This window comes from Sitophilus oryzae, unplaced genomic scaffold (genome assembly GCF_002938485.1).
Source record: "Sitophilus oryzae breed Bouriz unplaced genomic scaffold, Soryzae_2.0 scaffold_467_pilon_pilon, whole genome shotgun sequence".
NCBI classification, from domain to species: Eukaryota; Metazoa; Arthropoda; class Insecta; order Coleoptera; family Curculionidae; genus Sitophilus; species Sitophilus oryzae.
The window spans coordinates 1,114,981-1,142,392 of NW_022147048.1; the positions used below are offsets into that span (position 1 = coordinate 1,114,981).

The following is a 27,412-nucleotide window of genomic DNA, read 5'->3' on the forward strand; positions in this document are numbered from 1 at the left end:
ATTGTTATAAAAATATATAATTCTAATAAAAATAAATAAGTTATAATAAGTATTTATTAACACAAACATCCGATACGCTACTGAAGCAGGTAAGTCAAATTAACGTATCTAAATTCTTTGACATCTAATCTTTGACAAGTAATAAATAAAAGCTAAAATGCAAGAAAAATATATAATTTAGTTAATTTAAGTGAATTTCATAAATGATCGGTTTACTACACGTATGTATATTATATAGTCACTTACTAGCGAAAAGTTGTTCCATTATTTCACTCAATTTTTGCCGAGATCTACCGCACGCTACACAACCAACTATTTTAGAGTCTTTTTCGATAAATCGCGATAGTGTCACTGTTAATTTAAGTTCTGCCACAATTTTCATCTAGATTTACTACCTTTATACAACTATCAGTAGTAGAATAAATAATAAATAACATAAAATAAGCTCCGTAAAGGCTGACAAATCCACAAAATTTCAAATCAAATTCAAATGTGTCAAATGAATCGTCAAACAGAACGGTCAAGGATCCCCACCCTAGAGAGCTTTTATGGTGGCTTTTCCGCCCACCATGCTTGAATACATGGATAGTATTATGCTCCTTCCTTAGTCTTCTTATTCAAAGGAGTTGCGCGACAGGAAAAAAAAATGCCAGTTGTCCAAATTTAATCTGCCACTCTCTTTTTATTATCTTTCTCTGTGCCGTAAACCTAATAAAAAAAATAAACCTAATTAAAAATAAATTTTCTATATAGGGTGCTACAAATTTGAGGTACGAGAATCGGAATCTCGGTAACCGTAATAGATACCAACATGGTTAAATTGGGCCAAAGTTGCGTTTTGGGATGTTTACCAAGATGCCATCAAAAAAAGTTTTAAATATTCAGAGACTGCTGAGTTTTTTCGAAAAAAAAAAACAGAAACTCAGTAAAAAAGTCTAGAATAACACTGGCTTAGATATTGCAATGCGTTGAATAAAATATTCAGACAAAAAATCTATACACGAGAAAAAAGGACGAGTTACAAAATTATATTGCTTTGAGAATTCAATCTGATTTAACATCAAAGCTCTTTCCTGAAATGGAGCATTAAAGGACGAAAAAAGAACGAATAAAAATTAAAGTTCAAAAGAATCTGTAATGATAATTGGGCCCTTTAGATAAGAAATATTATTGTCGAAGATCTAATTAACATATTTTTAGGAAATTGAAAGGTAAATGCACCATTGTATTCGGAATCGCAAAGATTTTCAAAAGCCAAGAAGATAAATGTTTTAATTTAATTACTTTATGCAAAATATCAAAGTGATTTCGAATTTTAGAAGTTCAGTCCGAAAAATGCCTCTAGGGAATTTAAAAAAGCCGAACACTAAAAATCTTCTTTAGTATTTTTAATTATAACTTTAAAATTAAATGAGCTTACTGTTTTAATTTAATTAAAGCACAGAAAAAAACTGAATACGTAGGTTTTTCTGACTTTAAAATAATTATTTCTATGTGTAGATATAAAAACTATAATTCAAGATAATATAATTATATTCATTTAAAAATATTTAAATTTAATCTTTGTCGAAAGACCCTCTGGAGAAAGAATATTTACTCTTAAAAACAGAGTAGCAGGTTACGTTTTTAAATAAGTGAGTAATAAGTTTATAAAATAAGTTATTTGTACTAAACATTATTTATGATTGAATTCAGTGTGTTGTTATAGCAATCATAGGAAAAAAATATATTACACAGAATATTTTTGTTCAATTATAGTTCTGTTCTTAGAAGAATCCCTGACTAGTCAGCACGTTTTTTATTGGTTAAAATGCGTAGAAACCTGATTGTTAGTCTGGTTTCTACACATTTCAACCAATAAGAAACGCGCTGACTAGTCAGGGATTCTTCTGAGAACAGACCTTATAATATGAAGTACATGATGTCCCATTTCGGTTGAAATCATACGGTATCTCTCTTAGAACTTTTTTTTTTGTTGTAGAACTTTTTACGTAGAATACGTAATATACATAATACATAATATACATAATACAATACTATATATACTAATACGCGTATTAGTATATACACTATCGGACAAAAGTAGAGCAACAAAGTTCATTTTTATTCACTCCATAAGGAGATGGAACCCGAAGAAGAAGATACTTCAAAATTTGCGAGTATTGTCATTTTGGTCTTGGATTATCACCCGTCGAGAGAAATTAAGATTAGAAATTAAAAGATTATTTTCCCTATGGATACAACTGACCAACGCAAGCTGTTGCTAGGATATTTTACTCATTTTAATTGTATATTTTTTAGACATTGTGAATGACCACACTAGTATATTCCACTAATTTCGAAGTTCTGTATGAAGTTTTAGACGACTTCCGTAATATGAAAATAAATTCTTTGTTATTGTATTCCCTTTTTTTAGGATGTGAAAGCTGTGATAACGCACTCCATCCATAGTACTTTAAACTCAATTGGAGGTATACAGGTTCTGTTCCCCTTGTTTTCTCAACTAGACCTACCCTACGAATGCAATGGCTCAACTGACATCAAAAGGGATCCCACGCTTTGGTAAGATTTTTTAAACTTTTATTTGTAAAATATAGGTACCGTATGTTTGAAAAAATGGCGTCAAAGACTGTTGGGGGATGACGATTGAATCGGTGATAATTTTGGCGCAAGTCTGGCGCAGGTTTGGTGAGGTCAATCTCTTGACGTTGTGGAGACCTGACATTGACATGAATTGGGGTTGACACACAATCAACGACTTACATTTATTTTTTTTGTTGTATACGCGGTGCTTCTACTCTGTCTATCTTTGTCGAGGACCTAGCGTCCACGCGCCAAATTTGAACATTAATTTTAAAAATTTAATTTGGAAAATGCTTATATTTGAACCATAAATTGCATGTTTACTGTCACAAAAATTAAATTATATAATAGGAAATAGGGAACCTTAGGAAATCTAACCAAAAAGTATGCAGGTGGTTTAATATAAATAAAAGAACAACTGAATACTTTACTTGTCTATGAAAAGATAATTCGGGGACCTTTATATTACTTCCATACACCAAACACTTTCTAGTCATTTTTACGAGTATTTAGAAAGTCCAACGGAAAAAAATAGAAACATAATTGCGCAAACTTAAAATTAACTTCTCACTGAAGACACTTGCATCCTTGGCTATATAAAAGCGGCCGACAAAAGAGTAATTAATACAATTTTTAAAATAAAAAACGCAAAAAACAAGCGACGTTACAATAAGATTATGACATATGATTATGAAAATATGATGACAATGAAAATTTGGTTTCCATAACAATGTATAATTTGTACTTTCGAAACCGTATAAAATTGTGATTATTTTGGATATACGTGCAATTTATAATGCGCATGCGCAAAGTAAGGTCCTCGAGAAAGACAAACCTATTGAGCGTTTCATAAGTGCAATAAAAAAGGTTTGAAAATGGCATGTCGGGATGTTGGAGACATATTTTTTAATGTTAAACTTATGGCGTTGATTTATCCACGTAAGTATATATGATCTAGGGGTATATTAGTTCACGGGTTAGCACAGATCAAGGATACTATAGAGATAAGGATAGTTCGATTCCTATCTTCCTGCACTGTCAGTTTTTTTACGTCATCTACTGACCGAGTTGAAGTTGGCGCTAAAGATTTTAGACAGTGACAGTTATTTTTGCATTTGACGGACGAGCGCACATTGCGTTGGAAGATAAATTTAGCGGGACTAAAGCGTTTGGTTAGAAATAAGCCAAAAAATGTGTACTGATAAGAATAAATAGTAGACATTCCAATTGATACAAAAATGCATGAATATTCTTTATATGTCGATACATTTTTATCAACCAAATTTGGTCGTTTTCTGCTCAGCAAGGCAGAGATCATACGAAAACAAAATATTTACAAGTGCTTATACATTTTATTAGAAAGCTAAATTATGTTGAAGATTGCCAAAGGTATGTACTTTTCTACTGTACGTATATTATTTGTTAAAATCCTTCGTGCCTTTGTCCTGCAGATATCAAACTTTCACTTTTTATTCAAATATCGATATATTGAATGATGTAGGTCTTTTGAGTTACCAATAGTTACCAACACAGATATTCACAGTCACAGGGAGTTCAAGCTTAACAGGTGAATGCCCAAAAAGATTCATTTCAATCGGATAGTATAAAAACAAAACAACTCCATCAAAAGGCACTGAGTTTAAAAATTGTCTTAGATACTTACTATATATGAATTTACAATTACCGAGTGTTAAAATTAAAATTAAAATATCTATCTTATTTATTATTTTCAAAATAAAATATATTTTTTTAAAATAAATTATAGAGGGTGTCACAAGATTACATATTAATTAAAAAAAACTGCTAAAGAGTTTTTTGATATCATAATTTTATGTATTTGGCAATAGTTTACAATACGGTTTTTGTGTGTCATGTACGAATAATATCATAGTTTTATTATCTTGTATTTATTCATTAATAAATTAAGTTGTTAATAAATAAATAAATTTAACCATATAGTTGCTATATATTAGACCATTTGCTACGTTCTTAGATTTTAAGTCCCAAACATTGCTCTTGAGATTTTGTCCCGCTAGAATAACCATCCGCCGCACAGTGGAGCGCTGGTCAGCGCGTGACGTAGCATTCCACGGCGACTACGACAGCGGCGATTTGACGCGATCCTTTAGAATATATACAGTCCTTGAGCACAGACATCATTTACTAAAAATTGACATAACACTTGTCTATTAATACTAATTATAGAAAGACTGAAAAAAAGGAACACAAAAAATTTATCGAATTTTAAACTACACCGTTTAAAATTAATTTTTACTCAATATAAAAATAAATTACAGTACGTCTGCTGGATCTGTGTCTATGAAAGGAATGCGGACAAAAAACATTTAAATAAACAGCAATATATTTTATACGTCGACTTGACAAGTACGCCCACTCATTTTATTGGCTGCTTGCAAATTTGTCTCATTTTTATTGATGGGACGCGTCGTCTATTTTTTACGAAAAACATCGAGAGAATATCGTTTCCCCTCTCACGGATACCCCGTAGCTACAGAACTGACAGACGTACTGTACAACCAAAATCTTAACAGCAACAGTAAGTGCCATTAAGGAATAAAAAAGAGTAGGAGCCAAGTAAATTGCCAAAATTATCATCGATTGCCATTCCTCAGCCGTCTCAGACGGCGATTTTTTTCGATCGCATGGTACTTCATAAAATACTGAATTCTATATTTTTATAAATACTTCTATTTTTGTGTTTCGTAACAGGCTACCGAAGTGTAAATAATAAATAAGCGAACTTCTGAAATAAAGGAGAGCAAAAAACTCATTTTTTGCCGTATAACTTTTATTTCCGGTGGACTTTTACGAGCTCTAGCTCTTCGTTTAAAAATATCACCGGTCGGTGCAGAATTTTATAGCTGGCGAAGTGAGCGTGACATGGAGTTAAGCGTCGTGGAAGTTGTGAATTATTTGTTTAAGGGATATAGAGAAGGGCAAATTAGTTCGAGCGACATCTATAAAACCCGGTTTTAAACTTGTGCCTGTCTAATTTTTTTTTATCTGCATCTACAATTAAAAGTTTTATATATAAAACCAGAACACAATATATTGTGTCCGGTCACATGGTACCCCCGGTATTTTTTTCTTTATATGATAGAAATCTTTATATGATACAAAATGACATTTTGAATAGAATGGCCTACCATGATATGTCAACTTTTCACATTTTCCGTTCAAAAAAAATAGAATTTTTAATTTTAAAGTACAGTGTGTAATCTCAAATATCTTTTTCTAAAACTCCGTTTAATCACGGAGTTTTAGAAAAAGATATTTGATCGAGTATTCCCACCAAGCGAGAAACCTCACATTACATTTGCAACATTGCAGACAATCCCCAAACAGCTTGCTTTGTAATGTTGATTTGTAAACGTTTTGCCGTGATTGATGAAACTTTGCTACAGAAATATTGTTTTTGAAAGACGATAAAAACGTTTTTTCTGCAACATTGCAACAAAGATTCAAATGAAAGTTCCGCGCAAGTTCATGTTCATACCGTATGGTCGAAAAAATACGGCGTCCAGCTGTAATTACCCATATAATTTTACATATAAAATGACAGCGATCTTCAATTCATAGCCATCGCTGACGCCGTTTTTTTTTTATCATAAAGTCATAAATAAAGTTAGGTTAGGTTAACGTTAAACTTGTTTTTGACGTGTTTTGTATTACGTTCTATGCTTTTTGAATGAGATTTTGATGAATATAAATGCAAGTAAACAAACCAAGAGTAATGATATATAAAACAACCCCAGAGTAAGTAAGTAAACAAAGCAAAACCAAAGCAAGAGAAATGATATATAAAACAACCCCAGAGTTTCCAACTGGCACAGGAGTACGATAAGGAGACGTGATATCCCCAAAGCTATTTACAGCAACACTAGAAGAAATCTTCTGTCAACTAGACTGGACCAACAAAGGATTAAAGATAGATGGAGATCTAATCTTCAATGGAATGGATGAGGATCTTAATCTTCAATGGAACAAAATATGCTGGGAATAACCTTGGAATAACCAAGAAAGACCATAAAAGAAAAGAGTGAATACGACAAAAGACCCAGGTAATAGATGTCATCCACAGAATCATATCCCTCAAATGGCAATGAGCAGGATACCTGGCAATAAGGACGAACAACAGATTATGGACCACAAAAATTACCGCATGGTACCCACAAGGAATTAAGAGACCTAGAAGTAGACTGAACCTGAGATGGGACCATAATATTAGGAAATTAGCAAGGATAAATTGGGTCTACATAGCCAACAATAGACAAAGAACGATGATGAGACAATAAGTGTAAGTATAATTTTATTATTATGTGAGTATTAATAACCCTTAGCTATCAATAAGTATAACAAATTGTGTTGTTTGTTTTTTTTTGAAAATTTTATATTTTAGTTTAGCTTTTAACCAACTGAAAACTGAAGTAGATAAAACATGGATAAAATCAGGGCAAACCTATATATTCTTAATATAATGATAATATCACGAACAATATTCATTATTGTCAATGTTGTATTGGTTAATCATTTGAGATTTTTAAAATAAGGACTTAAAATAAGGAACATCACAAGAGGTAAGTTTCTCATGCTTATATACCGTATGATCGAATAAAAACGGCGTCAACGATGGCTATGAAATGAAGATCGCTGTCATTTTATATGTAAAATTATACAGGGAATGGCATGGATCGTCATTTCCAAGCCAACTGGACGCCGTTTTTTTTCGATCATACGGTATTTATTACAACTGATTGTTTTTTATTTTTACTACTTTAGAAACAATTGGATATAGATTGGAAAACTTTACCGAAGAGGAATTTGAAACGATGAATAAGACAATTTAACATGCGAAGACAAAATATGAAAGATCCAAAAAATCAATTAAAATATAAGTTTGCTTTTCCTTGTACATATATTTAATGTTATACTTTCCTTTTGTATTTTTGAATAAGAAATATATAATAATGTTTATACTGTACCTATATATATTTTGTATTATTTCAGACCTTCAACTTTTAAATCTTTTTTAGAAATTCGATTCAAGAGGTCAGAGTTGAGTAATTCCTTATATAATGAGCAGCCGAAAAGATCAGTAAGTTCTCAGTACTCAGTACTTAACAGTATTTTTGAAACAAGTAAGTGATAAATTTCTAGTTTTTATTTGTTTTTTTTTTCAATTTGTTTGACAAATTCGACTTTCTTGGTAGGGATATATTTACCGAGCATTTTTAATTTTTCTAAGTCAGTGGATATAGAGATATGCATATTTTTATCAATATTGTTTATGTTTTTCGTTAATACAATATTAGTAAAAGTAGGTATATTATACCTATCTGAAAGTCTACAATTTAATACCCATTAATGTTTCTGTTGATTATAACCTATTACTGATGTATTATTGTTAACATAAAATTGCTAATGTTGCTAATGAAATGGTTTTTTATTGCAAACATCTATTTTTTGCTATATTATTTTAACAATAAGTCAGTTAATAAGTTATAACAAAATAGAAAGTTTAATGGATAATAAGATGTAAAATTAATAATATTACTAATACATTTCAAATTAGTACTTTCCTGAACGTTACATTAGCAACATTTCAATAATATAGTGTTTTTCAACCTTGCACTGCAATGTAATTTGGCGGAAGATTAAGCTACCCTGCCACCTTGCCTAAACCTCCCTACAATAAAAGAAGCAATGTTAGGGTACGAACATAGTGGAGGCAGGTTTCTGCTTTCCGGCAACCAGCGCCGTCTCTGGGGACCTATTCTTGACCACTCGCATCTTCAAATATCGCTCGCATCTCGCATCTCCTAAAAAGCCATATAACAATACACAGATGCGTAACTTTGCGTATATGCCTCACGTGTATTGTATATGGCTATTTCGGAGATGCGAGAAGGATTCGGAAGTAGATAATTAAGAGGAAATTTACCTGATTAACTAACCTAACCTAACCAAACCATATTCAAACGCCGCGCCCGTCTCGCCGGGGCCGCACATAGGTGTATTTGGTCTATAAACCTGGCCAAAAGTGATATTTTTTTATTTTCATTTTTTATCTTAACTGAACACAAATCTATAAATACTAAATGTAAGCACGTTTATTAGTTATTAGCTTTTTTAAGTCGTAAGTTGACTATCAAATAAATAATATATTTCAGTTAAAAGTATGAATTATCTTGAGTGTATTCTGAATATTTCTAAGATTATAAAAATACTGGAATTGTTTGTAGTGCTTTTTTTTGCAAATTGTTCATAATAACTGTCATGATGGATACAGAGCCAGCTTTGTTTGTTGGCTCTATTCTGTTTTATGCCATATTTTTATTTTGAAACGTTTCCTTCTATTCTATTTTTTTATAATGTTTTATATTTAAAAAATGAGTGGCATTTTTATAAGGTGTAAGACTATTCGGCAATATTCCGCATGGAAATTAGTATCCATTCAATGCTGAAAGTCTCCAGCATTGGAATATGCACAAAAATCTTGCCAATATTTGCCACTGCCAAAAAAAAACATTAATTTAAATAGATTCTTAAAGGAAATAGTCTTTACCCTATTAACACCCATCCTCGCTCAAATATCGTCTATAATATACAATTACTTTCTTGTTCTAGCATCCTCATCCAATTGCTTGGTTTTGCACAGAATGGCCCTATTTGATCGGTGGAAAGGGTTTCAGAGTAGAGGAAAAAATATTGTGTAGGAAAAACAAAATGGGGTTCCATATTAGCAACCTCTCCTCTAATTAATAATTAATATTACTAGCAAAAAAGCAAAAAAATCATAAAACATAATTTTGGCCAACTTTTAGTTCTTAATACCCCCTGTGCGCCGTCGGCGCGTGCAAAAGCAGAAATAAATAAATTTTCGTTCCGGTGAAAGCGAGAACGCCGATGAACGCTGGTTGACGGTGCTTGCCTGCTTTCACTGTGAACTAGCCGATTTGATAACACGCTTTAATTTTTCAAGGTTATAAGCGCGAGGCGGCGCGGCGCGGCGCTACTATGTTACCATATACAGGGTGTCCCAGAAATAAGTGCAAGTATTTTAACTTAACTGGTAGTATAGTTCAACCCCAGAAACACGCCTATGAGGTTTTTTTCTAAATAATTTTTTTTTTGAAAATTCGGAATTTTTTGAAAATATTTTTGGAATTTTTTTGCAATTTTTTTTAGTTTTTATTTAAAAAAAATAGTTTCTTCATAATATGGAAACATAGGTAGTAGATTAAATTTACAAGAAAGAAAATCCAGAAAAGATCCAGTGGTTCTCAAACAAATCTCGAAGTATTGGAAAGAATGTGTAAGGACTAACAACTATTGACTACAATAAAACAACGGAAAGCAGCGTATTTTGGTCATATTTTTCGAAATAACAAATATAGTTTCCTACAGCTGATCGTTGAAGGAAAGATTGAAGGACGACGAGGCATCGGGCGTAAACGGTTTTCCTGGTTGCGGAATTTGCGCCTGTGGTTTAATATAGGAGAGGCCAGTGCAATTATCCGTTTGGCTCAAGACAGGGAAGAATTCCAATTGATGGTCGCCAACCTCCGATGAGGAAAAGGCACATGAAGAAGAGGGTTCTCAAAATTTTAGCAAAAAATATTTTTTTTTTTGATTTTTAAAGTAAAATAACTCCATTATTTTGAACTTATTTGAAAAACGATAAAGAGAAAATATGTTTCTTCTATCGAGATCTACCACCCTTTAAAATACTTGCACTTATTTCTGGGATATCCTGTTTATAACAATACACGTGATGCGTATACGCAAAGTTGCGAACGATGTCAAGAATAGGTGCCCAGATTGGCGCTGACTACCAGTAAGCGGCAAACCTGCTTGCACTGTGTTCGCACACTTACACCTTGCTTTGCGAAGTTTTGGCAAAGTTCCAGCAATAAATTTTGCTTGTTGGGTTGTTTTTCGTATCTTTTCCTAGTTGGTAAAAAGATGCTTAAATCCTATTATATTAAATCATGACTGTTTTTTTTTCAAATGAAACGCTCATTAGCATGTTTGGCAAAAAACACATATTTAGTATTTCGAGTGTGTCTTTACATTTCCGGCTTTACATTTTTTAAAATGCCAAAAGTTGACAGTGATTGATATGTTATTCTATTCAGAATGTCCTTTTTATCACATAAAGCAAAAAAATACCGCGGGTACCATATAAAAATCAAAAGTTAAAAATACTAAATCTCATTTTTTAATCTGAAAAAAATAGAAAAAGGTAAAGGTGAGGATCCGGTGGCTGACCTTGAAGCCCATATTTGCTGCATTTGATCATCGATACTACGCAAGCGCACATCGTCGATGTTGCCAAATTGCAGTTTAATAGTTTTGATTATAGGTTCATTCCAACCAGCAGTAATTTCCAGTAATATTACCGTCAGGCATGCGCATTCGTACAATGTCGTTCCAACCGGCCAAAATTACAAATTCAGAACTTGTGATTATCGTCAGTTCGTCGTTCCAACCGGAATTATCGATGGTAAAATTACGGTTCAAACGATTCTGCCTTGAGAGCAAGAACTGTTGGTTCTAAAATTAGAGGCATGCGCAGTAAGGTCGAAATAGCGGTCAGCTGGGTAGTATAGTATAAACTAGGTTAGGGAGTTGTTTTTGTTTATCTTTTTTGTTTGGAAAAATTTAAGAACGACTTTCTCTATTTATTTAAAGTATTTAAAAATTACAAATATGAATATGGAAGGTAATTTACTAATTATATATATTTTTGTTAAATAAATACCATTTTTATCTTATATGAGCAGGCATGGAAGAATTCGTTATTGTGGTAGAAAATGAAAATAATCCGCCTTCTACTACTACTTCTGCTGCTGCATCTGCTGTAGAGCTTTTTTTTTGGACCAACAACAATACAAGGCTCTTAATCGACTTGTACAAAAAATATAAAAGCAAAGTGGGAACAATGGGGATGAAGAATTTTAAAACTATGTGGGAGAAAATAGCAAATGAGATTTCAGAAATATTGCAGAAAACAGTAACATCCAAAAATGTTGAAAACAGGTGGAAAGTACTTGACCGCAATTTCAAAAAATATGTTGACAATAAAAATTCAACAGGACGTGGTAGAAAGTTCTTTGAGTTTGCGTCGGAAATGGAAGAAGCTTGTGGTAACAAAAAGAATATAAGGCCAGAAATTTTACTAGCAAATGAAATTCACATGCCAAAGCAAGAAAATGTTGAGCAAGGCCAAGGCCAAGAAACTGCTGAAACACCAAAAAAAGTGATAAGAAGGAAGACCAGGAAAACAGTACTACAGCAGATCCGAGAGGACCGGCTTTCTTACCAAGAAAACAGAAATCGGTTTCTTCAACAGGTTCATCAAGACCAATTAAGTTTGCTTCGTGAACGAAATGAAATTGAGAGAGAGAGAAATGAAATTGAAAAAGAGAGAAACAATATTCTTTTAACAAAAAAGTGCAATTGTCATATATATGAAACCCTATAGGGAGTATTGATTTATTTATTTGTTTTTCTTTAATTACATAAGTTAAGAGTTCCTATTTGTTAATTTATGGTAGTTATTTATTTTGTTGTTTTTTAATTTGATATTAATGAATCTCTATTTGTTTATTTTTTTTTAAATAAAAATTTGCATGTTTCATTTGATATTGAAGTTTGTGATAGACTTTGACAAAATAATTAAAAAAAATTTATTTTGAAAAATATTATAAACAGTACTTTTAATGTAAATTATTTACAACAAAATTTCTAGCTCTTTGTGCATCTCGATCACCATCCAAATCCATTTCATCATCAGGATCATCTATAACATGGGGCATATCTACAGGTAGCACTTCAATTTCTTCCAGAAACTCATCTGCCAAAGCAATATTGTGCAAAACACAAGCTGCCCTTATGAGATGTACTATGTACTCCATTTTCCGCAATTTTATATGGTACATTTGTCTAAATTTCTGTTTTAGTACTCCAAAACAGTGCTCAATTACATAGCGATTTCTTGCTAATCTCACATTATAACGAGTTTGTTCCTCTGTCAATTGTCCTCGGTCCTTGAAAGGTGTCAAAAGATTAGCACAAAGTGGGTAACCACTATCTCCAAGGAGAAAATATTGTCCACATTTTTCTGCAAGTGTTTGGCTCAGAGAAGAGTTTCGATATACCCTACTATCGTGGACTGAACCAGGATATCCAATAAATACATCCCTAATTTTAAGTGTATGATCACAAACAACTTGCATCTGTAAGATGATTCAAATGAGTACCTACTAATACTTATAATAATAATAGTTATCTAAGCTAAACTTACTTGAACAGAATAATAACCCTTTCTGTTAATGTATGAATCCGGGTCATTCTCCGGCTTATCAATTTTCAGGTGAGATCCATCAATGGCACCAATAATATTGGGAAACCCATTGGCTTGGAAATGTTCAGCAATTTCTAGTTTTTCAGCTGCATTAGGCCAAACTATGACTTGAGGGGCCAAATTGCTAAGGAACACGGACACTCTTTGTATAATCCTTTCTAGGGATGACTTTGTTATGTTAAATCTATCGGACACATCTGCAAAACTCGCAGCTTCATGCCCAATAAACCACAAAAATATTAATATCTGAAAATTTAGTATATTTATCAATAAAATTGTACAATAAAACCTTAAATAATTCATTTACTTACATGATTGTGAGCAGAAATTTTTCCAAATTGACCACTATCATTCTTATAATACTCACTCCCTTCAAATGAGTCTCTAAGTTCAGTTGCCACATGTCTGGATACTCGGAAGTTAGAAAAAAATTCTTCTTCCGAATAATTTAAAACTGTTTCTTCTAAATTAAACATTAATTTTATTAAAATATATTTTTATATAAACTCAACAAACCTAGGAAATTCTCATTTCTTGTGGCAATATCCCCAAGAAAATCCAAATCTTCATCTTCTGAAGAAGAAACATTAAACAAATAATTTACTGCCATTATGGACGCCGGCACAAAAACTAAAGGACAAAAAAGAAAAGAACAAGACGCTCGGGTTGCTCGGGAACCTCGGGAACTTGGGATGAATATTTTTTAGGTTATTGTTATTGTGTTGCCAGCCCAGCTGTTTACTTTCCATCCCAGTATTCCCAGTTCTAAAAACGTTCCAACCAGTTTATAAGTTCATCCTAGTAACTTAACCGGTTTCGCTCGCGCAGGCGCATTAACGCAATTACTAACGATAATATTACCGTAATATTATTGCAGGTTGGAACGAACCTTATATGTATTGATGTTTTGAAATTCTACCATGACGAGTCTTATAGAACAATACACGCCAATGGGAGATAAAGGTAACATATTTTACCTATAATGTTACTAATATAATATACTTTGATTGTAACGTTTGTATCATGATTTCTTTAAAATATCAAGTTAGTGGATCAATAGCAATTTTAGACATATATTTTATCGAAGAGTGTGTTGATAAGACTAAAATAAGCTTTATGTTTTATCTTTTTCTTTTTTCTCTTTAGAAGGGAGATGGTTTGTGTCGTAGAATACATTACAGTATTTAATATCGTGTACTTTGATATTCTTTTCTTAATTTACTGTAATTTCTTGTTTCCTATAATGCCAAATCTTGACAATATGGTGAAGGTTGAATTTTGATCTTATTATACCTGTGTTTATACAAGACCAAATTAAAACTTCGTTTGTGATTTATATTAAGATCTTTCTTATAATATTTGTTATGTCTTAATCTTAATACTATATTATGCTTTGTCTGGAAAATAAATGTTAAAATATTTTAATTTTGCATATCCTATTTCATTTTTCTATTAGGAAAAATATGGTTTATAAATCATATTATGCTAAGAAAATCGCATAAATTAGGTGTAAGAATAGAGAATTCTTAAGGTAGCAGAAAAATTAATGCAATATATGTATAAGCAGAATTAAACAAGGTAACTGTTAATGTTGCTGGAGCTGATTCTACAATTTTAATTACGGAGGCTAAAATAAAGGCCTTTTAAGGCCTCCGTAGTTTTGATGGAATGTTAAAAAAAAACTATTATGAACATGACATGGAGCTACAGCATTTAAAAATAAAAAAAAAGAAAAAACTTGGACATATTCCGAATTTTTAATAAAGCCGTTTTTAAACATAGCATAATAATCTAGAGCAATTAGATTAATTATAGGAATGAGTTTTATTTCTATTTAATTTTATTGACTATGAAAATACATAATAAGCGTTCACGTGTTGTGCGAAATATTAAAATAATAATATAAATCCTTGATATAAATAATATACCGCCTACTATGATTGAAAAAAAATAGTGTCAGCAATAGGCATCATGACTATGAAATGAAGATCGCTGTCATTTTATATGGGAAATGTCCTCAATCGTCATTTACCAGCCAACTGGACGCCGTTTTTTCGATCATACGGTATATATTGACAAAAAACACTGAAAAGCACATATTTGTTTTCTACTGAAAATAATTCCAAAATAATTTACAATCTAGCAACATCGAAGATGTGTGCATGCATAGTGTCTGTGACTATATGCAGCAAAAACTCGTTTCAAGGTCAGCCACCGGATCCACACCATTACCTAGAAAAAATTAGAGAGGTGGCCTTTGAAAGACATCCAGTATATTTCTTTTTGGTTTGGCTTTTTTAATATTGTCTGGTGTAAGGGCCACAACACAAAATAGTCAAAAGCCTGGGTTGTCTTCAAGGAATCTCATTGGAAACAACCGACAGCGCAAATTTAAAGAAATTGTTTTATGTTAAACAAAAATAAAAACTTTAGGGCAAGGTTTTTTGGAGGGACTAGAGGAAGCAGCAGAAGCCAACATCAGCGACATCGGGAACTTTGCAAAGAGCTGGAAGTGCTTTAACGCAAAGAAAGAATGAGAGGAAGGTTTGGTAAAACAATACAGGGGTATCGCAATGGGCCCAAGGCCTCCGAGTGAGGGATCAGATATAATCCCAAACCCCAGCAACCTAACCTACATCATTTCGTAAACTACTGCACATTGTTTCTCGTAATTGTCATTTGATGTGAAATTATAATTTTATTGACGATATCGATCAATGTCATTTTTGACATTTTTAAGTTTCATTCGTCTATTAAAGTTAAAAAGTGGTCATCAAACAAAGAACACTTAAGATGGCGCTGCTGTAGCAATAGTTCTAAATTTGAAAGAGGCGCCTAAAATTTTTACAACGGGAAATAATTAAAGAGATAGATAAATATATGTATGTGCGATATGTGAAGGTGTGTGTTACCTCTCTTTTTAACTAACTTCACTTTATTTATAACGGCTAAGTTTAGTTCGACCCCTTGTTAGCGCCACTGGGGTCATTTAGTGCATCTTTATTTTTTCCAATTTTGGTATTTACTTTTTCAAATAAAGTCCCATAACAGATGTTTCTCCTTACTTCTACCCTTTATAGTTTCTGCGCCTTATTTCTGGTAATTGTCATTCGATTTGAGGTTATAATTTTATTGACCATAGATAAAGGAAATAAATTTAGATTGGAATGCTCGGCCTTCCGCCAAAACGTATAATTATTTTGGATCGCGAACATTGTACGCGATCTCACGCTGCTATAGCGGTTGGTTAGGAACAACCGCAAACAAGAACAGAAAAAAAATTCTCTTGTCATAGTCAGAATCTTTAAAAAATCTAACATCCATAGATAAATGAAACAAGTTTAGATTGGAAAGTGCTCATATGGACAATGTAAATACTATCTGGTGTTGTTTTTGCAACGGTCGCGACCCAAAGCCTTTAATAATTTCGGAGCAGTTCGGCTTTTTCCGGAATTATGTCGCAAAATGTTATAATTTATTTAAATTTTTTTATTTTCTTTAATTTTTTTTACATTTTAATTTTTAAGATACAACTTTTAATCGGCATTAAATGGCCTACGAAATTTAGCTAACAAGAGGGGAACAAATCAGTGGTGCACATAATTATAATAAATCGAAAAAAATGAAGACTTTAACCCCCTGTACTTACGAAACAAACCAGAATCGAACTTATGTTGATATGAAAAATAAATCTTATTTTTACATGGGGAATCTCTCTCCACGAAACATGGCACATATTTTTTGAAACACTTTGTAAATACAAAATATTTACACAAGTTTTATAAATTAAATGAGAATTTCACTCAAACTCCCATTTTTGCTTTATTTCTGCTACATGAATGACATTTAGGGTTGCCAACTCTGGAAGATGGATACCCGCTAGAATCCGCTAGGGATGATATTGATCCTGAAATTGTGCTTTTTCGCCTATTTTTGAACCTTTTATTAGGGCTTTCATCACCTGATGAGACGAATTTAAAGTGAATTCGAATATTATAGGGCTAGGTACTATAAGAATATATGATTATTACATGATTATTGAGGCAAATTTTGGAAAGCAAATTTCTAATAAACGCTAGCCACTAAATAATATTTTTTCCCGCTAAACTGAAAAATATACCGCTAGATTTAGCACAGAAACCGCTAAATCTAGCGGGGAAACCGCTAAGTTGGCAACAGTGATGACATTGATTTACAAACAAAACCAGAAAAACCAACCTTCTTGTGCTCGTTAGTTTGGTGACAATTATTATGATGGATATTTTTCAGGAACTGTGTTCGTAATAATAAAATTTTCAGGAAACTGATAGAAACGAAACATAAAACCATAACCAAGGTTAGAAACGGGATACAGCCTAATCTGATTCATCTGGTTGTCAAGTGAAAGAGACAGTTTGACAATATATGACGTGACGCTGAACAAACAATAACAATGAATTATTAGCAATCCTGATGGAATTAGTAATCAGACAATCAAATCGTGCAATAGATATAATAAATACAATACAGAAATATGTTTGTGTTATGCCATTGTTAATTGAAGTCGCATAGAAACTATTCGTATAATATTTGTTATTTCGAACGGTCTACGAAACATTCTGCAACTCTATACAAATTGTGCAAATAATGCGGATGAACTTGTCGCACATAAAACAATTGCAACGAGTTTTCCAGATTGACTCGCAAAACGAGCTGCCAGACCGTTACATGCGCTTTGGTCCTTTCGAGCTGCGAATTTATATATCGTGCATGTTAACGACATTCGCTAAACTACCGCACATAATGCATGCAACTCTATTTGCCGCGGTTCGTTACTGCGATAACTTTTTATCTTTTTATCTCTCACACTACATTTTCTCTCTACATTATGTTTTTGTATTTATATTAATAGATTTATTTATTCATTGAGGAATACAACTTTTAAAAATGTCTTATGCCTATGTGGCGGATTCATGTCTCCAAAAAAATCCTATATGGGTATTTCGCCCCTGCAAGAAAATCTACAAAATAAAATAGTTAATTAAACGGTTTTATTTAGCTCGACCCGTACGGTATTTATTTATTTGTTTGTTTATTTGGGTCAAAATTAGAAATTGAAATTTAAGTACCTTCCTGTTGTCAGATTGATCTGAAATTTGGTACACACCTTTAGTTTCGATGACAATACAATATAGTAATATCAATAACATTGTAAATCTAAGATGGCCGCCGGTATTAAAATGGCGGATTTCATATTTTCCACAACCCCTCAATATGGGTATCAAATGAAAGGGCTACACTAGTAGAATACTGTGATTATGACAAAATTTAAAATCCAAGATGGACGTCGTTACAAAATGGCGTATTAGGTGAGGGCATGAGTAGTCATGTCCAGAAGAGTTGTGTCCAAGATTGTGTGACGTTAGAAGGACAGATAAAAAAAATAGGTGATTAGATGTACCTACGTAGTTAGCGGTAGCTTTACCACCCAAGTTAAGGTAATAGGTTAAAACGTGCTGAGGACTGTATGGCTTTAGGGGGGCTAAAAATGTAATGTCGAAAGCGTTTTACCCTCAAGATTGGGCGCCTCTTGTTGTATATTATAGCCTTGCCCCTCTACTGGACCTCTGGGGGTCGACCGTTAAAATGTCCATTACTCGTGGGAACAACATAGAAACAATAAATAAAAAAACAAACAAAAATAAAAAAGAAACTGCTACACAACGAAAAAGAAGGCTCGAAAAGGCGAAAGAAAAGTATAGAACGAAACGTGCAAAAGAAAGTGAAAATGAAACCTATAGTCGACTACAGAAACGAAGAGAACGGTTAGCAACAGAAACACCTGAGCAACATGAAACTTCCTAACATTCTACTAAAAACTAGAAAATAAAAAATCGGTAAAAAAACTTTTAAGTTAAACGGTTTTATCTTATGTGCACTGAAAACTAGAAAATAATAATAACAATTAGGTATTTTGAACTTCTAGTTCAGAAATATTTTAGTACTAGGCAGAATAGCTTTTAGGCATATTAGACTAAAATAGAAACGTGGGGCCCATTAACTATTGCTGTAATACTTTCTTCTATACTAAGTGTGGATTGCATCGACTTACTATAATCGTAACTGGAGATTTTGACAATCAATAACCAGCCGTGGCGGCTTCACCAGCGAACGCCGAGCTCATCATCTACCAAAGTATAAAGATATGCTTTGCCATAGGTAGGATTTCAGAGGGGCCCCACGTTTTTATTACGTAGATAGAGATAAACTTTCCGAAACGTTAAACACTTTTTTGTTCGTTCGGCAAATTTGTTTATCAGTAAACTTAACTGCTGACAAATAGTTTCCGTTGGAGTAACGCAGCAGTGTTTATAAAAATAATTATTTTATTTTGTAGATTTTCTTGCAGTGGCGAAATACTCATATAGGATTTTTTTGGAGAAATAGAACTTTTATACTTCCATAGTGAATGACAATCGAAGATAATTTTGGCACTGTCAATCTCTAGATATCATTTACTAAAAACTGACTTAAAGCTTTAAAAATTAACACTAATAATTACAGAAAGATTAAAAAGGATAGAACGTTTCCAGACACAGAAATCTATTTAAAAAAAATAATTCTCGAATTTTAAACTAAACCATTTAAAAATCGTTTTTACTCAATATAAATATAAATTACAATCCTCTTAAGGCTAACTGACAGTAAAGACCATTAAAAAATAAAGATGAGTAGAGAAGGAGTACATGACGTCTAGGGTTTGACCTGGTCAAAATTATCATTGATTGTCATTGCCCAGCCATCTTTGACGCCTTTTCTTCGAACGTATGGTATTATTGTTTTGTACTAGAGCGCATGTTCATCCCGCATAGTAGGAATCCTGAATTTTTTAAACTTAATTATTAGGATACTAAAATAATATGTTATATAAATAATTTCGGCACCAAAACAACCTAGAAAATGAAAAAGTTAATTTTTGTAAAAGCACTCTCTAGACTCTAAACGGAAACCAGCTTGTCATTGGCTTTTTACTTGTAAAACAAATTTTTCTAACCGACAAGCAATGCTTCATATTTCAGGAGGTATATCTCATCCTGTTAGCACCACACAGAGAGAATTTTTTTTTTGCTCTAGTTGTGTATCTTGTAAATTGTTTAATTTTAACCAAAAACTATAAAACTAATACATTGATGTCAATTTAATAAAAAATTAGAATGAAATTTAATATATAGGGTGAGGGTAACCTACTTCTCATAACTTTTCTGTTATATTTTTTTTATATATAGCTTTCGAGATAAAAATATATACCAATTTTGTAAATATCATTTTTATTACCTTTAATTTTTTTATTTATTCTAACCCCTGTACTTATCCAAGCATGTTTTAAAATACGAAACCTTCGCAAAAGCTTGAAATTCAAAGCCCCTCTCATAAAAAAATGAATGTTGCCGCGTTAACATTATTTTTTATTTATAGTAAAGGAGCCCAAGATTTTTTTTGTGATTTACTCAAGCACGGATATAAGGGGAGAATCCTTGCACCCTGTTCAGTACCCCCACCATACATAAATATTTTAAACAAGGTCGTGCGTGTAGGGTAGCCTATCATGACCGTAACGCTTTTAGGTAATGTTTTTAATAATTGTGTCTGTTTCTTGACACAAAATGGAAACGGTATGCCACAAATAGGAAACATTTTCGAAACCCATATATTTTATATGGTTTTATTACATGTTTCCAATGTGGTGGCACTAGCCATTTCCTGAAATGTTTCGATGCGGAATCAAAACTTCTAGAGGAAATGTTTAATTAATTATTTTATAAAATTGACATGGATTCGGACACAAATCATCTACATTATATTATACTTGTGTCTAAAAAGAGAGAAAATCGTTTTTATAAAAAATAGAAACCTTGTTCCAAATTGACGAAATCGAAAATTTGATTTAGCGCTATCTGTGTATAAATTTCGAACTAGTTACCTGCCAACAACGCCAATCTAAACTTGCCAAAATAATTAAAACATTTTTATTTACTTATTATAACACAATTAAAACATAAAAACATGTTTTCCATTGTGGAAAAAAGAGAAAATAACGTTTGCTGGTAACATTTATCTTCGGTCTCCTGTTGTTACTGGCTGTTTTTACGTTGATTATTCCTAAAACAAATCATCTCTGTATTTAAAATAAAAATATGCAATATAAATAATAAATTATTATAGAATCGCATAAGAAAAATATCTGTGTTTGTACTCACCATATATGTCCTTCCTTCTGCTTTTTTAATAAGGCTATAATAACTTGAAGAATGCGTAAATGCAGAATCTGCAGAACAAAATCCAAACAATAAAGTAAGGTTATGTTCTCATATTTGACAGAATCTCAAATAAATTATGGAAACTTTTCAGGCACAAATCGGGTACGAAATCTTTGTAAATGTGAGCCACATCTGTTTCTTAAAAGTTTCGAAAAAATTGTGACATTAAGATCTTTATTGTTATAGCTTATGTAGCGTAATCATATATAATAATTATTCTTTATCAATATTAGCAGGGATCTTGTTTCTATTTGGTATCTGTATATAATGCTACTTAGGCCTTTATAGCATCTAATTCTCATAAATAGATCCCACGTCGCTTGAGTAAATCCCCATTTAGCATCTTGGGCTCCCCGACTATTATATTTCTAGCACGTTTTTTTACGTTTTTCCTCTTTTTTTTTGTTCGATAAATTTCGATAGAAACATAAATGGGTAAGTACGGGGAGCAGCGTAAGTTATTTTGATTTAGTTATTTTATTGTTCATTTCTGACATGGCAGCTGCTAGACCACGTCCTGTTCAATCCCGCCCTGTGGATCTACACGCCGGCATCAGTGCAGACCAGACTCTACTCCTATTTAGCGACGGAGTTTCTGTCTGACACGCAGATCTACTCCAACGTGCGCAGAGTGTCCACAGTACTTCAGACTGTGCATACGTTGAAGTACTATTACTGGGTTGTAAATCCGAGATCAAAAAGTGGAATTTTACCAAAGGGATTGGGTGAGTTCAATCAAATTATTTATTAATCATTTTTTATTTATTTTACTGCGTATTAAACTATTTGTGACACATAAGAAACTATTTTTTACGCGAAAAAAAAAATTTTTACGCGTATAAAACTATTTGTTATACGTAAAAAATATTTGTTTCACAAACCTAATATACAGGGTGTCTCAGATTTTAATCGGGAAAATTTAATAGACGATAGAACTTGCAAAAACAAAACAAAAAGTTCATATTAACTTATAAGATTTAAAGCTTCCTTTTCGAGATACAGGGTACCATTAAAATACCAATTATAATATTAATTACCAATTAGAATTTAATTTTTTTCGCCAAAAGGAAGCAAGATAGACAAAAAAGTCAGGAGACAAAAAAATAATATTTTTAATTACTAAATCCAAAAATAATATTAAACTTCTAAAAAAGCAGTGGCATGCCTATTTTTTCCTTTAAAATAATTTAACAGTGATGCCCCACCGCCGCCCCTGGCCATTAAACTTAAATCTAATTACATCAAATTAAGTCCTATAGTAAGTATTATAAATGGGTCAAGTAATATCAAAATCGATTAAATAGTTTTTCAAATATCTTAATTTTTTTTTCTTTTTTAAGTAACTTTAACACCCTGTATCTCGAAAAGGAAGCTTTAAATCTTACAAGTTGATATGAACTTTTTGTTTTATTTTTGCAAGTTCTATCGTCTATTAAATTTTCCCGATTAAAATCTGAGACACCCTGTATAATAAAAAAAAACTATTTTTTAAGCGTAAATATATATACAGGGTGTCCCAGAAATAAGTGCAAAAATTTTAACGGGTAGTATAGTTCAACCCCAGAAACACGCCTATGAGGGTTTTTTTGCGAAAAAAAAAATGTTGAAAATTTAGAATTTTTCTTGACATTTTCCGGGAAATTTGAAAAAACTTTTTAGTGCCACTTGTTTATTCACCTGAGATTTCCCTACGGTGTATCTAAAACTTGCAGTGTTGCAACCTCCTATGTTATCCACATTCTACATAGTTCGGCGGAACATAGTTCTACATTTATAAATTCATAGACAAATTTCTACTCAAAAAATTAGGAATATTAAATTTAATCTTTTATCAGCGCTCATTATTAATAATTATAGAAAAAAAAACACATTAATTATTTTTAGTACTTACCCTTTCAATGAAAACGTAACAAAAACCACCGAACTGTTTTAAAACATTAACTTTATGACGTTTACGAAAATCTTTGTTATGCTGCAAAATAACTTTATTTTGGAATAAATTTAATAAAATGATTCATATTATTCACAATCAGGTCACAAAAAGAAATTCCTAAAATGTTTATCGTAATTTAGAATTCAATTCCAAAAATTTAGAAAACAGCCCAACAAATAATCGATTCATTTTTGTTTTGTTTGTTTTCTTTCATGTTTCTCTGTTTTATTTGAACCACTGTTTTACAAAATACCTTGAAAAGCGCACATTACTTTGAATACCTTTCTGAATGAATAAATATTCAGAATTATTGTCTCTTATCGCCACTTTTCGAACTACTTTCAATCTAAGAAATACATGTTTCACTCAACAATTTTAAATAGGTATTTTGTTTTTTCGCTATTTTTTCGATGTATTTCGACAATTCCATCGACAGCGGACAGCCTAACCGTCAACCAAGAGCGCCGCGTGTGAACTGGTCCTTTGAGTCGCCGGTCACCGCGCCGTCGTGGCGGGCTTGCGTCAGACGACGATGTTAAGCAACGTTGCCGTAGTTACAACAATTTCAAATTCAAGACATTCGAAGCAATCAAATTCATATTAAATTTTAAAAATAAAACTGAGAAACATGAAAGCAAACAAACAAAACAAAAATGAATTGATTATTCGTCGGGCTGTTTTCGATGTATTGAATTCTGAATTACGATAAACATTTTAGAAATTTCTTTTTTGTGACCTTATCAATAACCAATTTATTTGTGTTTTGTTTGTTTCCTTTCATGTTTTTCTGTTTTATTTTTAACATTTTATAAGAATTTGATTGCTTCGAGTGTCTTGAATTTGAATTTGTCTTGGCGCGACAAAGAAGCAGTTACCAGTGATGCGCCGCTCTCTTGGCCGACGGCCGACGCGACGGTTAGGCTGTCCATGGAATTGTTGAAATACATAGAAAAAAAAAGCGAAAAAACAAAATACGTATTTAAAATTGTTGAGTGAAACATGTATTTTCTTAGATTGAAAGTAGTTCGGAAAGTGGCGGTAAGAGACAATAATTTTCAACATTTATTCATTCAGAAAGGTATTCAAAGTAATGTGTGCTTTTCAAGGTGTTTTGTAAATCAGTGGTTCAAATTGTGATGAGGCCTATTAATGAAAATAATGTGTTAAAAACGGGGACTGTTATTTTAGTAGTTATTATAATAGCATGTACAAGTAAAGCAGCACAGTGAAGTGTATTTTAGTTAAGTGTGTATCGAAAAAGAGAACTGTCACAGTTACATACAAGTTTTTTAATTTAACTTTTTTAACACATTTTTTAACACATTATTAAACATTTAACTTTTAATTTATTTTATATAATAATATCACAATCTTAAAAATGTAATGCATCTCTGCAAACTCCTCAGGTGTTGTGATTTTATGACTTACTTTTAACCTATACTTTCTTGTCCCTATGGTAACACAGTGCGTCGAATTAACTGAAATCCGGGCTTGATCCGAGTAATAGGATGTAGTTGGCGATATCTGCTGGCGGTTCTCAAAATGTTGCGATTATTTTTTTAAATTTTCAAAGTTAAATAATTCGGTTATTTTCAATTTATTTTAAAAATGGTAAAGAGAAAATATGTTTATTTTGACCAGATCTACCAACCCTTTGCCAACCCAAATATCTGCACTCATTTCTGGGACACCCTGTATAATGTAATTTTAATTTATTACTTTTTTAACATTCCAAACTACACTTTTTCAAACTGAGAAAGAGACTGAGTTCTTTCAAAATCTGAAATAAAAAATGCAGGTTCGTATTTAAAAAAATTAAGTTGGCCTCAGTATTTCACAAATTATCAGCTAATTTGAAAATCTAAAAATACTATCAGATAGCCCTTATAAAGTGGCTATGAGAATGTGCAATTAGTTTTTTGATTTTCTTAAAAGTAACGACAAGAAAAAATAAAATTAATTTTCAAAAAAATCCGTTTTTTCCAAAAGACTAATCCTTGAAATTTTTAAAACTTTTTTAATGGCATCTTGGTGAACATCCCAAAATGCAACTTTGCCCCAATTTAACTATGTTCGTATCTATTACGGTTACCGAGATACCAGTGCTCGTACCTCGAATTTGTAGCACCCTGTATATAAACATATACAGACGAAAAGGCTTCTTTCTCTTCAAAACAATTAAAAAACACATAGGTGGCGCCCTCCTACAAGTAGGAGTCACGTCAAGTATCACATCGACATCGAATTTTAAAAATACACAGACACCAATTTCTATCCAAATATCAACGGTAGTTCAGAAATTATTTAGAAAAACCAATTTAGTATCTCCGAAACGAAATATTTTAGGACCTAAATTTATACGAACTTTTTTATTTATTTTTATCTGCAATATGTTGCCGAAGTTTCTTGATTACTACTCAAACCTACCCGGTATTGTGTAGATTTCATAATAATCAAGAAAATTCCCCATTTGATTCTTTGTTCAGTGAAATAAATTAAAAATCAATAACTAATATACTCGCTCCGCTGCACTTTGTTTGCAAAGGGCGAAATATGAAATTCTGCACAAGTTGCGTTACTAATAATGCCGGAATTTAATTTACAGACGGTCCCAGACCGGCTCAAAAGGACATCTTGGCAATCCGAGCGTACATTCTACTCTTCCTCAAACAGCTCATTATGATCGGCAACGGCGTGAAGGACGACGAACTCCAAAGCATCCTCAACTATCTCACGACGATGCACGAGGACGAGAATCTGCACGACGTCCTCCAAATGCTTATATCGCTCATGTCCGAGCATCCCTCGTGCATGGTGCCGGCTTTCGATGCCAAACACGGCGTCAGAACGATCTTCAAACTGTTGGCTTCCGAGAGTCAATTGATCCGGCTCCAGGCACTGAAGCTGTTAGGATTTTTTCTTAGTAGGAGTACGCATAAGAGGAAGTACGACGTGATGAGTCCTCACAATCTATATACGCTGCTCGCCGATAGGCTGCTTTTGAATGAAGAATCGTTGTCGTTGCCTACTTACAACGTGTTGTACGAAATTATGACTGAACATATAAGCCAGCAAATTTTATATACGAGGCATCCTGAACCGGAGTCGCATTTTAGGTTGGAAAATCCAAGTAAGTGTTTTGAAAAAGTTATATACAGGGTCCGGCAATAGTTCGTCGGGCTAGCTCCTTTTAATTGAACACCCTATATATTATTTCTTTATTACATGGAGAACTTAAAATAAGATATTTTTTGTAGGTATTTAAAGTATTTCAAAATTTTTAACGTTTTTGCAAATATTCGCGGGTTTATTACATATGGCTCTTCCAATGGTAAAATGCGAGAGAGAAATCATTGGGTGGCTTTTATATAAATTTACTGTGGAATAGAGAATGCAATCCCGCACCAAAATCTCAATCCCGCAAACCCGCGGGATTAAAGCAATCAATCCCGCGGATCCGCAAAATTGCGGGACTGTAAACAATAGTCATACATTTGCTCCTAAATGGTACAAAAGGCATTGTACATTTTGCATAGGCCCACAATATATTGATATAGCGTGTATCTTAAACTAGTTGTACAGAAATTTGGACCGATGTGTACAGAGTGTTCAAAAAATATATTTAATATTAAATAAACTTAAATTTTATTATAATTTATCTACTTATTTTATAAATAAAAATATTATTCTGATGTTGAAGTTTTTTTAACTTGTGTTAGTTATCTACTTTTAGATACACTCTATTACAATAATTTTTTGGCATATGCAGAATGTACAAAGCTTTTTGTACTATTTAGGACAATACGTATGACTAAAAATGCATATTTTTCGAAAAAATATCGTATCCGATCAAATTGTTTTTTGTAATTTCAATACAGATTAGTCGTACTTGGTAAAAATTTTGATTTTTTAAAAATTGTAAATTTGCGGTAAAAAAGATTCTTGGCCAAATTTTCACACTCTTATAATACATCCTGTATACGAGAATTCACTAAATATATTTTCGAAAACCACATAGCATCTTAATCACAATAGATGCATCTAAAACCTGGTCCAAACCGCATCCCAAAATCTTTTTTAGTTTAAGAGATATTCAACTTTAAATTTACCCTAAAATTTTGCTTGTCCTGATAATTATGTTCGGCGGTTTATTTGACGAAATTGTCAACAAGTACTAACCGCTTTCCTTCACTTACGCACATACGCCAG

The 27,412-nt window shown here is 32.4% G+C and overlaps 4 protein-coding genes and 1 long non-coding RNA gene across 6 annotated transcripts in view; 4 read left to right on the top strand and 1 right to left on the bottom strand.

Annotated features, from left to right (window-relative positions):
- The window catches only part of LOC115886104 (neurobeachin-like), a 350,537-nt gene extending 347,971 nt beyond the window's left edge, over nucleotides 1-2,566 (top strand). The window contains exon 12 of the mRNA XM_030905158.1: nucleotides 2,417-2,566. Coding sequence (XP_030761018.1) covers nucleotides 2,417-2,566 — 150 coding nt within the window. The remainder of the gene's footprint in view (nucleotides 1-2,416) is intronic.
- A 4,077-nt stretch (nucleotides 2,567-6,643) lies between these two features.
- Nucleotides 6,644-7,474, top strand: LOC115886121. Its single transcript, XR_004050835.1, has 3 exons — nucleotides 6,644-6,901; nucleotides 7,004-7,181; nucleotides 7,384-7,474. It is a non-coding gene; the product is annotated as an uncharacterized LOC115886121 (long non-coding RNA).
- Nucleotides 7,475-10,961: 3,487 nt separating this feature from the next.
- LOC115886119 lies at nucleotides 10,962-12,142 on the top strand. The gene is made up of 2 exons (XM_030905183.1): nucleotides 10,962-11,329; nucleotides 11,391-12,142. The coding sequence occupies exons 1-2, from the start codon at nucleotides 11,317-11,319 to the stop codon at nucleotides 12,089-12,091; spliced, it is 714 nt and encodes a 237-aa protein (XP_030761043.1). The 5' UTR covers nucleotides 10,962-11,316; the 3' UTR covers nucleotides 12,092-12,142.
- Nucleotides 11,842-13,862, bottom strand: LOC115886118 (putative nuclease HARBI1). Its single transcript, XM_030905182.1, has 4 exons — nucleotides 13,490-13,862; nucleotides 13,285-13,436; nucleotides 12,914-13,219; nucleotides 11,842-12,845 (listed from the first exon to the last, which is right to left on the bottom strand). Exons 1-4 carry the CDS (start codon nucleotides 13,581-13,583, stop codon nucleotides 12,327-12,329), a joined length of 1,071 nt encoding a protein of 356 aa, XP_030761042.1. The 5' UTR covers nucleotides 13,584-13,862; the 3' UTR covers nucleotides 11,842-12,326.
- A 7,916-nt stretch (nucleotides 13,863-21,778) lies between these two features.
- Nucleotides 21,779-27,412, top strand: part of LOC115886113 (neurobeachin) — a 372,451-nt gene continuing 366,817 nt past the window's right edge. For both annotated transcript variants that reach the window (XM_030905177.1, XM_030905178.1), the window contains exons 1-2: nucleotides 21,779-21,995; nucleotides 25,809-26,333. In XM_030905177.1, the coding sequence (XP_030761037.1) occupies nucleotides 25,883-26,333 (451 nt within the window). In that variant the 5' untranslated portion in view covers nucleotides 21,779-21,995; nucleotides 25,809-25,882. The remainder of the gene's footprint in view (nucleotides 21,996-25,808; nucleotides 26,334-27,412) is intronic.

Excerpts from the sequence above, each read along its gene's own strand:
- LOC115886118 (XM_030905182.1), bottom strand. The coding sequence starts at position 13,583 with ATGGCAGTAAATTATTTGTTTAATGTTTCTTCTTCAGAAGATGAAGAT. Across the intron at positions 13,437-13,489 it reads AAGAAATGAGAATTTCCTAG|AAGAAACAGTTTTAAATTAT; the intron begins GTTTGTTGAGTT and ends TGTTTAATTTAG. Across the intron at positions 12,846-12,913 it reads AGGGTTATTATTCTGTTCAA|ATGCAAGTTGTTTGTGATCA; the intron begins GTAAGTTTAGCT and ends ATCATCTTACAG.